At 48.0% G+C, this 14,893-nt stretch overlaps 1 protein-coding gene across 4 annotated transcripts in view; it reads left to right on the plus strand.

Moving 5' to 3' along the window:
- washc2c (WASH complex subunit 2C) overlaps nucleotides 1–14,893 on the plus strand; it is a 34,738-nt gene that overhangs the window by 13,367 nt on the left and 6,478 nt on the right. For all 4 annotated transcript variants that reach the window (XM_064317733.1, XM_064317730.1, XM_064317732.1 and 1 more), the window contains 13 exons: nucleotides 1,295–1,354; nucleotides 1,877–2,053; nucleotides 3,272–3,441; nucleotides 4,310–4,420; nucleotides 4,553–4,672; nucleotides 5,111–5,212; nucleotides 5,373–5,480; nucleotides 7,371–7,546; nucleotides 7,832–7,952; nucleotides 9,253–9,417; nucleotides 10,051–10,239; nucleotides 10,916–11,044; nucleotides 13,725–13,814. In XM_064317733.1, coding sequence (XP_064173803.1) covers nucleotides 1,295–1,354; nucleotides 1,877–2,053; nucleotides 3,272–3,441; nucleotides 4,310–4,420; nucleotides 4,553–4,672; nucleotides 5,111–5,212; nucleotides 5,373–5,480; nucleotides 7,371–7,546; nucleotides 7,832–7,952; nucleotides 9,253–9,417; nucleotides 10,051–10,239; nucleotides 10,916–11,044; nucleotides 13,725–13,814 — 1,718 coding nt within the window. The remainder of the gene's footprint in view (nucleotides 1–1,294; nucleotides 1,355–1,876; nucleotides 2,054–3,271; nucleotides 3,442–4,309; nucleotides 4,421–4,552; nucleotides 4,673–5,110; nucleotides 5,213–5,372; nucleotides 5,481–7,370; nucleotides 7,547–7,831; nucleotides 7,953–9,252; nucleotides 9,418–10,050; nucleotides 10,240–10,915; nucleotides 11,045–13,724; nucleotides 13,815–14,893) is intronic.

Consider the following 14,893-nt stretch of genomic DNA (forward strand, 5'->3'; position numbering starts at 1 on the left):
TAACAAAGGAGCTTTGTCACAAAGCAGCTTTACAGAGAACCGCCCCCCTAAAGAGTAAGCCTAGGGCAACAGTGGCAAGGAAAAACTCCCTGACTGATAGCAGGAAGAAACCTTGAGCAGAACCGGACTCAGAGAGGGAACCCATCTGCCGCGGGCAGGCACCGGTTTGTTATGGAAAGTCAACAGTGGCAGGACGCGGGGGTGCCCAGCTGGTTTAGCTGGTCTAGGGCTGGAGCTCCGGGCCGGGGGGGGTGCTCAGCAAACTTTGGCTAGAGCTCCGAGCAGGTGCCCAGAGCCGAGGAAAATGAGAAAAAAAAAACATTGTTGGGGGTTCAAAAGGTAGATTAGCAAGCAGAGCAGAAGAGACAGATGTGCCTGCGTGCAATAAGGAAAACCCCGGCAGAATAAGGCTATAGCAGCATAGCTATACCTGACCTGGATCCTGCTACTTTTCATTCAGGAGATCAGTACAGTAAGAAAACACACCATGAGCAGAAGGATTCATGACCTTTGCACAATATTATGTTGTTTAACGTTGGATTTCTCTCAGAATCCCTTGGCCTCTCTCAGTGATATATTTTTATACTGTGTAAAACTGCTTTGGTGGGTTAACCATATAGATTTGTGTGAAATAAACTAATATTTTACTTTTCTATTTTCCCAAAGATTGAGACATACATATGTACATATTTATGCATGCAAGCTATACACCGTGACATGCTGTGAGCATCCTAGATTATTATCCTAGAATGGCATGCCTGTGCCATAACCCCCCCGATGAGATGTATGTTGATATTGATATTACTTTTTGCACTATGAGCTGTGTCAGAGAGTTGTCTGCTATAATATTCCCCTAAACAATTCAAAAGAAAAGAAACATTTTGATGCCTTTCATTTATTCTAGAGCTAATGCTAATTAAGCAGTTTGTGCAATACATAACTTCAGGACATTATTAAAGATGTTTTCATTGTTATATATCAAGGTGTACAGGTGTTTCACACATTCCTTTTATGTTGTAGTGTTTGTGATAGCTGGAGTGATGTACTCTATTTTTAAGTGGTACTGAAACAAAAGTGACATGCCTTTAACCATCAGACTGATGAACAGTATGGCATCTTTCTCTGAAAATAATCTCCAACCTTTAAAAAATAATTGTGAAAATACGGTCTTAACCCCACACAGGTTTATTGAAAGTTCATTCTGAGCCCTTGTATGTTTTTAAGCTTGTTTATCTGGGTATTCATTTCAAATCCTCACCTGGGCCTGCTTCTGTCTTCTGCCTTTTCTCAATAGATCCTGTATTATCCAAGTCCAAAAGGAAGATTCCCACTGGGGCTGTCTCTATATTCCCAGGTAAAGGGAGCGTTCAAGATGACTAAGAAAGTGAAGTGCAAAAAAGGAAGCTTCAGTTGAAACTCTGCTTTTCTTAACCATTCCCCGTTTCTCCTCATGAATGTGCATGGTGGGGATGAAATCAAATTGATGCACTTCTTTTGAATGTGCTCTTTATTATTTTGAAAACCACAAACAAAACACCTTATTTATACATAACAGAAAAAATAACAGAGGCATAATATGAAAGTAACTGACACCCTCATTTATAAGAACTTTAATGCCGTTGCCTCTTCAGAAAGTCATTAGCTACTCAGAAGGAACTGGACTGAAAGCAATACTGCAAGTCTTCAGTTATGTCTGAAATACAGTGTTCGTAACTTCCATTAACACACAGCATTTGTGACTATTTCACAGTGATACCTATTGTCCGAGGGTTTGACAGAACATACTGAATTCAGATTTTAGGGATGAGTTCCTCCAGTATATTATAGCGTATATCTAGTAAACACTACTTGTGTGTTTTATTCTGTCTTCCTGCAGGAAGCAGTCTGTTTGGCCCCCCGGGCAATGCCTCGGGCTCCTCAGGGGGCAGGGAGAACGGGGGCCCAGCCAAGCCCCAGGCGGCCCCCACCCAGCCCGCCTCGGCCGGGCTCTTCGACGACGAGGACGACGACGAAGATTTCTTCAGCGGCAGCACTCTGAAAAAGTCCGCTTCTGGTGAATATGAGTCAGCCACCCTGGAGTCAGCAGAACGCACGTCTTTTACATGCTTCCCACTGCATTCATTTATCACCTCATCTGCTTATCAGCGAATTTCACAGGCATGTGACAGTGCTGCTCATGCTCTTCTCACGTGCTTAAATATGAAGTCTGGTGCGTATGGTGTCCACTCCTAACGAGGAGGAATAATTAAGGGTGGATCCTGCAGATATGCATGGTTCTGCAGGAGATATGGAGGGCGATAAGTGGGCTTTGTACCTGACTGTTACATGTAATGTAGAAATCTATAGGAGCAGGTTGATGGGCTGCAGCAGGATTGTTCATGAGAAAATTTGATCTGCTCCTCAGTCTGTGTATTTGGCTCCTCAGTCTGTGTGATCTGCTCCTCAGTCTGTGTGATCTGCTCCTCAGTCTGTGTATTTGGCTCCTCAGTCTGTGTGATCTGCTCCTCAGTCTGTGTATTTGGCTCCTCAGTCTGTGTGATCTGCTCCTCAGTCTGTGTATTTGGCTCCTCAGTCTGTGTGATCTGCTCCTCAGTCTGTGTATTTGGCTCCTCAGTCTGTGTATTTGGCTCCTCAGTCTGTGTATTTGGCTCCTCAGTCTGTGTGATCTGCTCCTCAGTCTGTGTATTTGGCTCCTCTGTCTGTGATCTGCTCTCAGTCTGTGTATTTGGCTCCTCAGTCTGTGTGATCTGCTCCTCAGTCTGTGTATTTGGCTCCTCAGTCTGTGTGATCTGCTCCTCAGTCTGTGTGATCTGCTCCTCAGTCTGTGTGATCTGCTCCTCAGTCTGTGTATTTGGCTCCTCAGTCTGTGTGATCTGCTCCTCAGTCTGTGTATTGGTCCTCAGTCTGTGTGATCTGCTCCTCATCTGGATCTGCTTGTGTATTGGCTCCTCAGTCTGTGTGATCTGCTCCTCAGTCTGTGTGATCTGCTCCTCAGTCTGTGTATTTGGCTCCTCAGTCTGTGTGATCTGCTCCTCAGTCTGTGTATTGCTCATCTGTGATTGGCTCCCAGTCTGTGTATTGCTCTCAGTCTGTCTCTTTGTTGCCATTTTGTACTCTCAGCGTTCTGAGACTTAGCCTCTTGTAGTTTCTTCTTGCTTGTGGCCTTCTTTAGGCCTTCTTTAACCTAAAAAAGTCCCAGGAGAGTTCCTTTAGTCTGTGGATAAACACAACACGCGTCTCATGGAGGTTGTGTGTTTCTTTTCTGCTGTAGCTGGGTTTGAGAAACCCAAACAGAAGAAGGCGGTGGATTTGTTCGGGGGGGTCGGGGACGACGACGACGAAGACGGAGACATTTTTGGAGCGAGCTCGGGCGCTCCGCCCTCCAGACCGAGCCCAAAGGAGGCAGCTAAGGAGAATACTCCCCCTGCACCTGAGAAAAAGGTAAAGGTCGGCCTCTGAGAGGCCCGTCTGCTCACCACGTCGCGTTGCCAGACCGGCGGGTTTACTGCAGGGAAAACAGGATCAGTTTAACTGTAATCCACCCATACAGAATCAAGAGCAGCCAGCAGGATCAGTTTAACTAAGCTATTGATTAACTTCGAGCAGCCGAAGCATTTGCTTGCTAATCCTTGCGTGCCTCAACACAGCAAAGACCTGCAATAGCGATAGGGCTTTGGGGCGGGAGGGGGGGGGAGGTACAGAAATGGGTGGGGAGAAAAGACCAATTCACGATTTGCTATTTGATTTTTGCTTCTGCATACTGTATGTGCAACGCATGGCTGTTAGTCTCAGAGAATATATGCCGACTGGGCTTATTTTAAAATACTTTTTCTAAAGAAAGCCAAAGGGAACTGAAAGGGCAGCACTGAGGAGAGGCTGTTCCTGCCAGAGGAGGAGGAGCTTTGATGTTACGCTCTGCTCTGTGCTGAGGCTCAATTGGTATTCATTCTGAGGCACACTGGCAGCCATGCTTTTACACCGAGCTTGCCATGCTGAGGCTGATTTTGTAGGTTTCAGTTACACATGAGTCACACGTGTTCATATTCAGTTTGTGACTGTTCAGGAGTGTTTAATATTCATGGTTTGTGACTGCGTTCAGATGTGTTGTTATTCATGGTTTGCGACTGCGTTCAGCTATGTTAATATTAACGGTTTGTGACTGTGTTCAGCTGTGTTAATATTAATGGTTTGTGAATGTGTTCAAGTGTGTTCATATTAACAGTTTGTGACTGTGTTCAGATGTGTTAATGTTCATGTTTTGTGAATGTGTTCAGCTAAGTTAATTTTCATGGTTTGTGATTGCATTCAGATGCCTGCAGGGGCCATTTCTATGTTTGGACCCGGTACCAAGAACGTCCTAGTCGAGGGTCTGAAGAGACGTCAGCCCTCCACCAACGAGGATTTGGAGAAATCAGAGGAGGTAGCTGACCGTCCACTAATTATCTCTGCTGCTCTCTTTCTTCTTCCTCCCTCTCTCTCTCTCACTCACAGTCTGATTGACACGGTGAAGCTAATCCATGATTAATTAACTTGTGTTGTCTATTGCTTTGAGACGGTATCCGGGCCTGATGTTGCCAAACCGTCACCTAAGCCTGCCGTTGCCAAACCATCACCTAAGCCTGCCGTGAAGCCCCAGAGTGGAGGGCTGTTCTCTGATGATGAAGACACACAGGTTCGACTCACTCTTTCACCTTGTTACCTGCAGTCACAACAGCATCAGAGTTAAGTGGAGTTATTGGTGCTTCATCGCACCTAATGTTTGAGAAGGCATATCAGACCTGTCCATGCTTTTGGGGCATTTTGTCCAAGAAGTCTGTGTGTGTGTATTAGCCATATAGCCAGCCTATTTGAGGCTGGACATTTCCACCTAGGGGTTTCAAATGAAATAAACACAGTTAGCGTGCATGAACATGTTATTGTGCAATCCACAGAGCTGGTTAATATGAATATATTCATATATTCTCTGAGATTTATGCATAAACGACGAAAGGTCTGCAGTGGAGGACATGTGAACTGTGAGCCGTAACTGCCTGCTTGTTCTTGGTGGTTATGAACTGTTACACCCCATTTCATCATCAATAAATATCATTAATCTCCTCAACATTCACAGATCTTTCCTTCTGCTGCTAAGTCTCAGACGAGGCCTGAGCCTGCTGTCCAAAGCAAACCCAGCAAAGCTCCGCTTTCTATATTCGATGACGAGGAAGGGGAGGTAGGCCTGGCCAATGAGTTTGCTCAGCCTGTGCTGGGACAGTTTGAGCGGCCTTTGCAGATGTCTTTGCAGAATAAATACTGCACTAGAAGGTGAGTGAATAGCAGTGATTGTCATTTGCTTCATTGCTTTTTTCACTGAACGGTCCTTTGTCTTTCAGGATCTGTTTTCGACTGCGCCCACTAAATCCAAATCGAACCAGGGAAAAAGCGTTTCAGTGCAGAAGTCCAGCAAGCTGGGCTCCAGCGCCCTGTTCAGTGATGATGAGGTAAACCCTTCTGTCCAAAACGGGCGTACCCTTACTACTAATCAGCTAACGCTAACCCTAACCCTTCTGCCCAAAACACACGTACCCTCACAGCTAATCAGCTAACGCTAACCCTAACCCTTCTGCCCAAAATGGGCGTACCCTCACAGCTAATCAGCTAACGCCAACCCTTCTGTCCAAAACGGGCGTACCCTTACTACTAATCAGCTAACGCTAACCCTAACCCTTCTGCCCAAAATGGGCGTACCCTCACAGCTAATCAGCTAACGCCAACCCTTCTGTCCAAAACGGGCGTACCCTTACTACTAATCAGCTAACGCTAACCCTAACCCTTCTGCCCAAAACACACGTACCCTCACAGCTAATCAGTTAACGCTAACCCTAACCCTTCTGCCCAAAATGGGCGTACCCTCACAGCTAATCAGCTAACGCCAACCCTTCTGCCCAAATGGGAGTACCCTTACTACTAATAAGCTAGCGCTAACCCTAACCCTTCCGCCCAAAACGGGCGTACCCTTACTACTAATCAGCTAACGCTAACCCTAACCCTTCTGCCCAAAACGGGCGTACCCTCACAGCTAATCAGCTAACGCTAACCCTTCTGCCCAAAACGGGCGTACCCTTACAACTAATCAGCTAACGCTAACCCTAACCCTTCTGCCCAAAATGGGCGTACCCTTACTACTAATCAGCTAACCCTAACCCTTCTGCCCAAAACGGGTGTACCCTCACAGCTAATCAGCTAACGCTAACCCTTCTGCCCAAAACGGGCGTACCCTCACAACTAATCAGCTAACGCTAACCCTAACCCTTCTGCTCAAAACGGGCGTACCCTTACTACTAATCAGCTAACGCTAACCCTAACCCTTCTGCCCAAAACACAAGTACCCTCACAGCTAATCAGCTAACGCTAACCCTTCTGCCCAAATGGGCGTACCCTCACAGCTAATCAGCTAACGCTAACCCTTCTGCCCAAACGGGCGTACCCTCACAGCTAATCAGCTAACGCTAACCTTAACCCTTCTGCCCGAAACGAGCGTACCCTCACAGCTAATCAGCTAACGCTAACCCTTCTGCCCAAAACACACGTACCCTCACAGCTAATCAGCTAACGCTAACCCTTCTGCCCAAACGGGCGTACCCTTACTACTAATCAGCTAACGCTAACCTTAACCCTTCTGCCCGAAACGGGCGTACCCTCACAGCTAATCAGCTAACGCTAACCCTTCTGCCCAAAACGGGCGTACCCTCACAACTAATCAGCTAACGCTAACCCTAACCCTTCTGCCCGAAACGGGCGTACCCTCACAGCTAATCAGCTAACGCTAACCCTTCTGCCCAAAACGGGCGTACCCTTACTACTAATCAGCTAACGCTAACCCTAACCCTTCTGTCCAAAATGAAAATACCCTCACAGCTAATCAGCTAACGCTAACCCTTCTGCCCAAAACGCGCGGTCGGTGACCCAGTTTATTTCACAGAACATTAAATTCACGCTGTATGTAATGCTCCCATCTGTGGTTTGTGTAGTCACTGCCTAGTTTTCTATTATTCGGCAGGCAGTGACAAAGTCTCCTGCTAAATCGGAACACGTCATGGCAGCTTCCTGAAGCCTGCATCTGTGAACTTGATCTTTTATAATTAACATTGTTATTAAGTCCCAGTCCAAGAAAATTATGGAATGTGTGTTGACAGGACTAGTAGAATTTTAATTCAGATTTCACCAATATTATAGTCAATCGTAAGTCAAAGTCACATGTAGAAAAGTATAAATAATACCGTTTGTGTACTGGGGGGAAAGTGAGCCTGGTACAGTCAGCCAGTGTGAAATTATTAGCCTGGTTCAGATCAGACAGTCCAGCTCTTTGCATGGTCTTCTCCTGGGAGCAGCAGGATCAGTGGATGAGCAGCAAACCAAGCCAGGTCAAGCCTGATGTGAAAACAGGCATGCGAGGCAGCAACAGCGCCCCCTCCAGTCTGCCCAGCGCTAGAGCTGCTCCAAAAGACAGCCTGTTTGACGAGGACGATGGTGACCATGACCTCTTCACCGCCACCAAGGAGACCAGGTACTGCTGACATTTAAGGACACAAGGTTGTATGGTGCTGCTATTTACTCTGTTTCTAAAAGCGCTTGCAGCTGTCATTTTTATTGTTACAAACAGCACGGAAGAGCAAATGTGTATGTTGTTTGTCTGATTGCGTAAAGAGTTTGGGGTTAGGGGTCAGAAGTGAGATTCCAGTTTCTGTCAGGGGTTGAAGAATATGCCAAGGTCAACGTGTACTGAGGAAATAAGTTAATATGTTACGAGACAAACCGCAAGCAAACCGTAGCTTTCCCTTTGTCCGTACAGTAAGAAGAAGTCCCAGAGAGTGTCTCTACTGTTTGAGGAGGAAGAGGAAGATGAAGAAGGCAGGAGTTCCCTCTTTGGTTTCCAGCCACCAGCCACAGAAAGCAGTGCCCCTGATGTGAAAGTACGCTCTTTTTCACACATTTTTGTCTCGTGTTTTATTTTATTTGGATTCCCCTTAGTTGTACCATAAGCAGCAGCTGCTCTTCCTGGGGCAGCTCGGATGATACTGAGCAAACGCAGGAAGGGGCCCTGGAAAGGGCGTTGGCCCAGAGTGGCTCTGATAACCAGCCCTGAGTGTGCAGCATTCGTGTCCTCAGTGTGGAGCATTCGTGTCCTCAGTGTGGAGCATTCGTGTCCTCACTGTGCAGCATTCGTGTCCTCACTGTGCAGCATTCGGTGTCCTCAGTGTGCAGCATTCGTGTCCTCACTGTGCAGCATTCGGTGTCCTCAGTGTGCAGCATTCGGTGTCCTCAGTGTGCAGCATTCGTGTCCTCAGTGTGCAGCATTCGTGTCCTCAGTGTGCAGCATTCGGTGTCCTCAGTGTGCAGCATTCGGTGTCCTCAGTGTGCAGCATTCGTGTCCTCAGTGTGCAGCATTCGTGTCCTCAGTGTGCAGCGTTCGTGTCCTCAGTGTGCAGCATTCGGTGTCCTCAGTGTGCAGCATTCATGTCCTCAGTGTGGAGCATTCATGTCCTCAGTGTGCAGCATTCGTGTCCTCACTGTGCAGCATTCGGTGTCCTCAGTGTGCAGCATTCATGTCCTCAGTGTGGAGCATTCGTGTCCTCAGTGTGCAGCATTCGTGTCCTCACTGTGCAGCATTCGGTGTCCTCAGTGTGCAGCATTCGTGTCCTCAGTGTGCAGCATTCGGTGTCCTCAGTGTGCAGCATTCGTGTCCTCAGTGTGCAGCATTCGTGTCCTCAGTGTGCAGCATTCGTGTCCTGACTGTGCAGCATTCGTGTCCTCAGTGTGCAGCATTCGTGTCCTCAGTGTGCAGCATTTGGTGTCCTCAGTGTGCAGCATTTGTGTCCTCAGTGTGCAGCATTCGGTGTCCTCAGTGTGCAGCATTCGGGGTCCTCAGTATGCAGCATTCGTGTCCTCAGTGTGCAGCATTCGGTGTCCTCAGTGTGCAGCATTCGGTGTCCTCAGTGTGCAGCATTCGTGTCCTCAGTGTGCAGCATTCGTGTCCTCAGTGTGCAGCATTCGGTGTCCTCAGTGTGCAGCATTCGGTGTCCTCAGTGTGCAGTGCCCACACTTCCAGCCTCTCTGCAGTGAATGGACCGTGAGTCCTCTCTCTCACTGTCTCTCTCTCTCTCCCCCCCCCCCCGTCTCTCTCTCTCTACCCCCCCTCTCTCTCTCACTCTCTCTCTCTACCCCCCCCCCCTCTTTCCCCTCTCTCTGTCCTCCCCCCCCCCCCCCGTGTAGGTTTTGTCTCCAGACTCCAGGCCTCCCTCCGATCTGGGCAAACAGGAAGAGGAAGGCGTGCATGGCACATCGGCGCAGAGCTCGCCGCAGGGAAGTGAGGAGCCCATAAAGAAGCTGTTAGGGGCCGTCGGCCTGTTTGGAGAACAAAAAGAGGATGCAGCCAAGGTAGACCTCAGCCCTCAAACGCCCTCAAACAGCAGCTCAAACCTGCCTCTAAACGCTCAAACAGCACCTGAAACCTGCCTCTAAACGCTCAAACAGCAGCTCAAACCTGCCTCTAAACACACTCAAACAGCAGCTCAAACCTGCCTCTAAACGCCCTCAAACAGAAGCTGAAACCTGCCTCTAAACGCCCTCAAACAGCAGCTGAAACCTACCTCTAAACGCTCAACAGCGCTAAACTCCTCTAAACGCTCAAACAGCAGCTCAAACCTGCCTCTAAATGCTCAAACAGCAGCTCAAACCTGCCTCTAAACACCCTCAAACAGCAGCTCAAACCTGCCTCTAAACACACTCAAACAGCAGCTCAAACCTGCCTCTAAATGCTCAAACAGCGGCTCAAACCTGCCTCTAAACACCCTCAAACAGCAGCTCAAACCTGCCTCTAAACTTACAATTTTAATTTGAAATACAAGGTTGGACTTCTATAATATTTCATTGCTCCTTATACATACCCTCACAAGGCTTGCTGACTTTATGCCATCATCTTCACTGGTGTATGGTTTGGACAAAAAATGAAGTGTGCTTTTTTTGAGTTTCATATTTTTGTGTCTGGTTTCCATGGTTTCCTTAAAATAGCCAACCAAGAGTCCTCTGGAGGACCCAGACAAGGATGACTTCCTGTATAAGGACAGCCCTCCTCCCATGGAGGAAGAGCCCAGAGCCAAGAAGAATGTTGTGAGCCTGTTTGACGACGACGAAGATGATGAGGAAGTAGAGGAGGCTGTGTCTACTTCCAGCCAGCCAGCTGCTAAGAACACGCTCAAGGTTGAGTATTTTAGATTTAACAACTTTCAGATATTCCACTCTGCTGTCTCCCCGCACAGAAACATTCAGATTTGATGAACCTTCTGAAATTTACGTAAGGGGGTGTGACAAAGTACAGTACAATGTTCAAGCGGCATTCAGAAGCACCATTAACTGCTACCAGCTAGAACCTCCTGTTGTAAAACCCTTTAAGTACCTACAGGTTTTTCAGCTAGACATGGTCTACCATTTGGTTGAGCAAACAGAAAGAAGGACAGAGTCTTGTAGGAGATGACCATCTAGTTTCTGTGTAATCTGTGGTCCATGTCCCCAGCCACTATTTCTTTACGCTCTGCAGTCCAGAGCTGATCCGAACTAGCACATACAGACTGCAGGCACCCAAATGACTAGAGCAGTGGCATAAGGTACCCTAGCAACTGAAACTTCCCTTAGTAATGCCTCAGCCAATCCCCAGCCACAGCTGGCTCTGGCACAGCCAGGATTAGTTTATGGACTATGAGGCCAGCAGTAAGGCTCTAGTGAAATAGCAGTTTCAAAAGATAATATAAGATATGGTAAAGATGAGACATGACCCTGACCCTAACCCTATCTAGGATGCCAAAAGACTTATGGGACTGGTGGAGAGGTAAATTCTGTTTGCTAGCAGGTGAAGTGTGTTTTGTCGTCCCTCCTTTAGGCCCAGGAGCAGAGGACCCGCACCAAAAGCACCCGGGTCTTCCAGGATGAGGAGCTGCTCTTCACCCAGAAACTTCAGAAGGACAACGACCCGGACGTGGACCTCTTCTCCACATCCGTGAAACCCACCGTGAGGAGCCGCCAAAATCTAGAGCATTGTAAAGCAGGAATCTCAGAATGCAGGTTCAGCTCCAGTCCAGTTTCTGCAGGTGTCTGTGGTTTCCTTACAATCACCAGCCAGTTCAGTCTTTGCAAAGGAGGCGTTGCCTCCTTAGAAATTCAAGGACTGGCTAAAATGTAAAGTGCAACAAAAACCTGCTGACAGTGTGTCCCTAGAGTACCAGGACTGAACCTGAGATCCCTGCTCTAACTCGTCTCTGCTGGCGTATCTGCACTGCATTCTTGCCAGTCTTGTGTCTGTTTTCACTGCTGATCTCTTCTCATTCTCCATTTGGTAGGGGGTCTTGGCATCGATGCAACTGTGCCGTTTATGTACGCAAACCCAAACATAAATACGCATCATTCGCTGTATAATGTGCTAACATGGAACAGCACTGTGATTTGAGACAGACTGACAGATTTCTCAAGCAGTTTTACAAACCGGCTGTGGTCCCCCTTTTTAGAGAGGTTAACATTGCCAAACACCCAGAAGGAAGAAAAGTAGAGCTGCAGTCTCCATCAGTGTCCAGTGCATTCTTTGACTATAGTGTTTGGAATGTGCCTCCTTCTGAATCTTCATCTATTAACTGCTTCTGATGAGATTGTTTTACGTGAAAAAGGATGTGCTTACTCCCACGCTGTTCGGGGAGGACGCTTGCGCAGTGAAGCCAGCAGGCCCCACGCTGTTAGGGGAGGACGCTAGCGCAGTGAAGCCAGCAGGCCCCACGCTGTTAGGGGAGGACGCTAGCGCAGTGAAGCCAGCAGGCCCCACGCTGTTCAGGGAGGACGCTAGCGCAGTGAAGCCGGCAGGCCCCACGCTGTTAGGGGAGGACGCTAGCGCAGTGAAGCCGGCAGGCCCCACGCTGTTAGGGGAGGACGCTAGCGCAGTGAAGCCAGCAGGCCCCACGCTGTTAGGGAGGACGCTAGCGCAGTGAAGCCGCAGGCCCCACGCTGTTAGGGGAGGACGCTAGCGCAGTGAAGCCAGCAGGCCCCACGCTGTTCAGGGAGGACGCTAGCGCAGTGAAGCCGGCAGGCCCCACGCTGTTAGGGGAGGACACTAGCGCAGTGAAGCCAGCAGGCCCCACGCTGTTAGGGAGGACGCTAGCACAGTGAAGCCAGCAGGCCCCACGCTGTTTGGGGAGGACGCTAGCGCAGTGAAGCCAGCAGGCCCCACGCTGTTAGGGGAGGACGCTAGCGCAGTGAAGCCAGCAGGCCCCACGCTGTTAGGGGAGGACGCTAGCGCAGTGAAGCCAGCAGGCCCACGCTGTTCGGGGAGGACGCTTGCGCAGTGAAGCCAGCAGGCCCCACGCTGTTAGGGGAGGACGCTAGCGCAGTGAAGCCAGCAGGCCCCACGCTGTTAGGGGAGGACGCTAGCGCAGTGAAGCCAGCAGGCCCCACGCTGTTAGGGGAGGACGCTAGCACAGTGAAGCCAGCAGGCCCCACGCTGTTAGGGGAGGACGCTAGCGCAGTGAAGCCAGCAGGCCCCACGCTGTTCGGGGAGGACGCTAGCGCAGTGAAGCCAGCAGGCCCCACGCTGTTAGGGGAGGACGCTAGCGCAGTGAAGCCGGCAGGCCCCACGCTGTTAGGGGAGGACGCTAGCGCAGTGAAGCCGGCAGGCCCCACGCTGTTCGGGGAGGACGCTAGCGCAGTGAAGCCAGCAGGCCCCACGCTGTTAGGGGAGGACGCTAGCGCAGTGAAGCCAGCAGGCCCCACGCTGTTAGGGGAGGACGCTAGCGCAGTGAAGCCAGCAGGCCCCACGCTGTTAGGGGAGGACGCTAGCGCAGTGAAGCCAGCAGGCGGTGAAAATGTTGTCTTCGGGGATGAGGAAGACAACATTTTCACCGCCAAACCCACAGCGGTAAAACGCATCCTCCTGTGGCCGGGTCTCCAGATCACCAGAGAGCATCACAGCTACACAAAGATAATCAACTTGTGCTGACAATTCCCACTCTTTTATTTATGTCATCACCTGTATTTGCTATTGTTCTCTGTATGTACCCCAGACAAACTTTAACATGCTGTACTATTTTGTAAAGTAGATTTAGTCTACTGTATTACATTTTTATATAGTTATACGGTAGTTATTATTCACTTTTCCTTTTGAACAATGGCTGATTGGTTTCTTTATTTGGAAACATATTTGAATATAAAGCCCTTCAGAAATTTTATTTATCAACACAGTATTTTTTTATGCAGGCTTACTACATGAACAGTTTCTCCTTTTAGATGTTTTATTTAAAGCGTATGTTTGGATTGTGCCACGCGCCACACAGTGGGCTAACATCATCTGCCCTGAAGGTTATCAGCAGTCCCTGTACTATTCTCTGCAGCTGGTGAGGGTGTAATATTCGTCTATTGGGCCAGAAAGCCTATGGGTTTTAGAGCAGCCATTTCAGCCATCAACCGCTGATTTAGTCCAGAAACAGCAGGTGGCTGACTTCCGGTTCAAATAGTGGTTTCAGTCTGGTGCAGTAATTACAAGTTGAGGCGCAGGCAGGATCAGCAGGTGCCACAGCCCGCTTGGGCTGGGATCACCGTCTCCATGTGAAAGTGAAGCATCCATTTAAATGGACGTTGGCAGGGCGATTTGAAATGGACGTCTTTGCGAACTTTCACGTTCTTTTCCTCTTGACTCTTGTTTTCATCTGAAGAAAGTAGCAGAGAAGCCTAAGAAAGAGGAAGCCCCCGCCCAGCAAGCCCCCATCCAGCGAGCGAGCACACCTGTGTCTACAGACGCTCAGGTGAGTTACTGATTGATAGCTGTTCAGTCACAATGGATCACTTTCACTTAATGTGCTGTTTTAAGTTTTCATTCATAAGTAGTCCAGGTCAAATATCTTGCACTGTACAGTTAAACATTTCCCTTGTCAAGACAAATGAGTCAACTGCCTTTTGGTCATAATTACCTTTTCTAATACAAAGCTTTTTCTGTTTAAAATATGGGAGTCTGTCATTAATGTGTTGTTTAATGTCCATAGAGCGATATTCAGTTGTGGTTAGAGAATACTAGACTTCATCAGAGGTGACTTTCTGACACTGCACAAGGAGCTAAACTCAAATAAGCCTCCCTCTCAATAACTTACATTTTAGAGAACACTCTTATCCAGCTTGCATTATTTATGCAAACAAACCCTTTATACTGCTAGGAATTCACTGGAACAGGTATATCCCAACCGGGAACTGAATCTACAGCCTTTGGAGGTGAAAGCCTTGTTCCCTAACCATAATACTACACTTTCCCTAACCATTATACTACACTTTCCCTAACCATTATACTACACTTTCCCTAACCATTATACTACACTTTCCCTAACCATTATAGTACACTTTCCCTAACCATCATACTGCACTTTCCCTAACCATTATACTACACTTTCCCTAACCATTATACTACACTTTCCCTAACCATTATAGTACACTTTCCCTAACCATCATACTGCACTTTCCCTAACCATCATACTACACTTTCCCTAACCATTATACTACACTTTCCTTAAGCATTATACTACACTTTCCCTAACCATTATACTACACTTTCCCTAACCATTATACTACACTTTCCCTAATCATTGTACTATACTTTCCCTAACCATCATACTACACTTTCCCTAACCATTATACTACACTTTCCTTAAGCATCATACTACACTTTCCCTAACCATCATACTACACTTTCCCTAACCATTATACTACACTTTCCCTAATCATTGTACTATACTTTCCCTAACCATCATACTGCACTTTCCCTAACCATCATACTACACTTTCCCTAACCATTATACTACACTTTCCCTAATCATTATACTACACTTTCCTTAAG

This window comes from Anguilla rostrata, chromosome 18 (assembly GCF_018555375.3).
Source record: "Anguilla rostrata isolate EN2019 chromosome 18, ASM1855537v3, whole genome shotgun sequence".
NCBI lineage: Eukaryota > Metazoa > Chordata > Actinopteri > Anguilliformes > Anguillidae > Anguilla > Anguilla rostrata.